Source organism: Penaeus monodon, chromosome 20, assembly GCF_015228065.2.
Source record: "Penaeus monodon isolate SGIC_2016 chromosome 20, NSTDA_Pmon_1, whole genome shotgun sequence".
NCBI lineage: Eukaryota > Metazoa > Arthropoda > Malacostraca > Decapoda > Penaeidae > Penaeus > Penaeus monodon.
In genome coordinates, this window is record NC_051405.1 from 23,117,447 (window position 1) to 23,118,532 (window position 1,086).

General features: G+C 47.2%; 1 protein-coding gene across 6 annotated transcripts in view; it reads left to right on the forward strand.

The window, feature by feature from the left end:
- The window catches only part of LOC119585709, a 14,935-nt gene extending 13,849 nt beyond the window's left edge, over positions 1-1,086 (forward strand). For all 6 annotated transcript variants that reach the window (XM_037934389.1, XM_037934390.1, XM_037934393.1 and 3 more), the window contains one exon: positions 93-1,086. In XM_037934389.1, the coding sequence (XP_037790317.1) occupies positions 93-343 (251 nt within the window). In that variant the 3' untranslated portion in view covers positions 344-1,086. The remainder of the gene's footprint in view (positions 1-92) is intronic.

Below are 1,086 nucleotides of genomic sequence, written 5' to 3' on the forward strand. Positions count from 1 at the left end.
GTTTTACTCTTCCACTCTGCATAGGCCTACACACACACGTTCTCTTTCCCCTTCCTTGCCTTCCCCTTAACCACGCCCCCGTAATCCCGCAGGAGCCAGCGTCTCGGAGCAGTACTGCGGAAGCCCTGAGGTCCTGGAGGACAGCCTGCAGGTGCTGGAAGACAAATGTTACTCCAATGACATCAGCTGGGACAGTCGTCGTACCCAGACGACTTTCTGCTACTGCTCCTACGACCTCTGTAACGTGTCGTCCCATCTCCGCGCTCCGTCGTGGTCATTTCTGGTCGCGTTGGGCGTGTTGGCGATGCTCTCGACGACCGTGATTTCTGAGCATTTCTCGTGACGGATGCCGACGGTGGAGGGCCGAAAGGGAGGATGTTCTCGGTCCTCTGGTGTGCCGGTTTGGTATTATTCCGGAATGAGACTTTATTCTATATATATGTATTGTTTGCCAAAGACTGAGGTGAAGGAACGAGGTACTGGTAAATCGCGTGAAAAGATATTTGCTGAGATTTAACGAGAACACTGCACGTGGTGACCCTTTAACATGGTGAAACATCATCATGCTGGAATATGAATTATTGTGTAGCATTTCCAAGTAGAGGAATAGAGGATATGGTGAACAAAGAGACAATATTTGTATAAAGAAGAGACGGAAAGCCCTAGTCACTCCCAGCGAAGAGTCACCAAGCCAGCCTTCCCAACTTCACCTCAACTTGTCCATGTCACAAAGTGTTCCATGAACGCACAACGCTCACGTGGTACAAAGATACGCCTCTCATACGGTGCGAACTCATAACGTGTCTGTCCCCCTTTTACCTGCTTGAATAAATTAAATACCTTTTTCAGGAACTATTTTTTAAATGCAATCATCGGGTGTAGTGAACCCCTCCTGATCCCTGTGCAAATTTTAAAAAATCGTGTTGCAGAGCGATTCGCGATTAATAGGACATTCTGTGATTTTCTGCATTCCATTGTGGTGAGAAACTCTGTGATAACTGGCCAAGCCTTAGCGGAGGCCAGTAGTTAGGAAAGAGAGACCCTGCATAGGTGATTTTTTTTCTACTTTTATATCCATACACTATA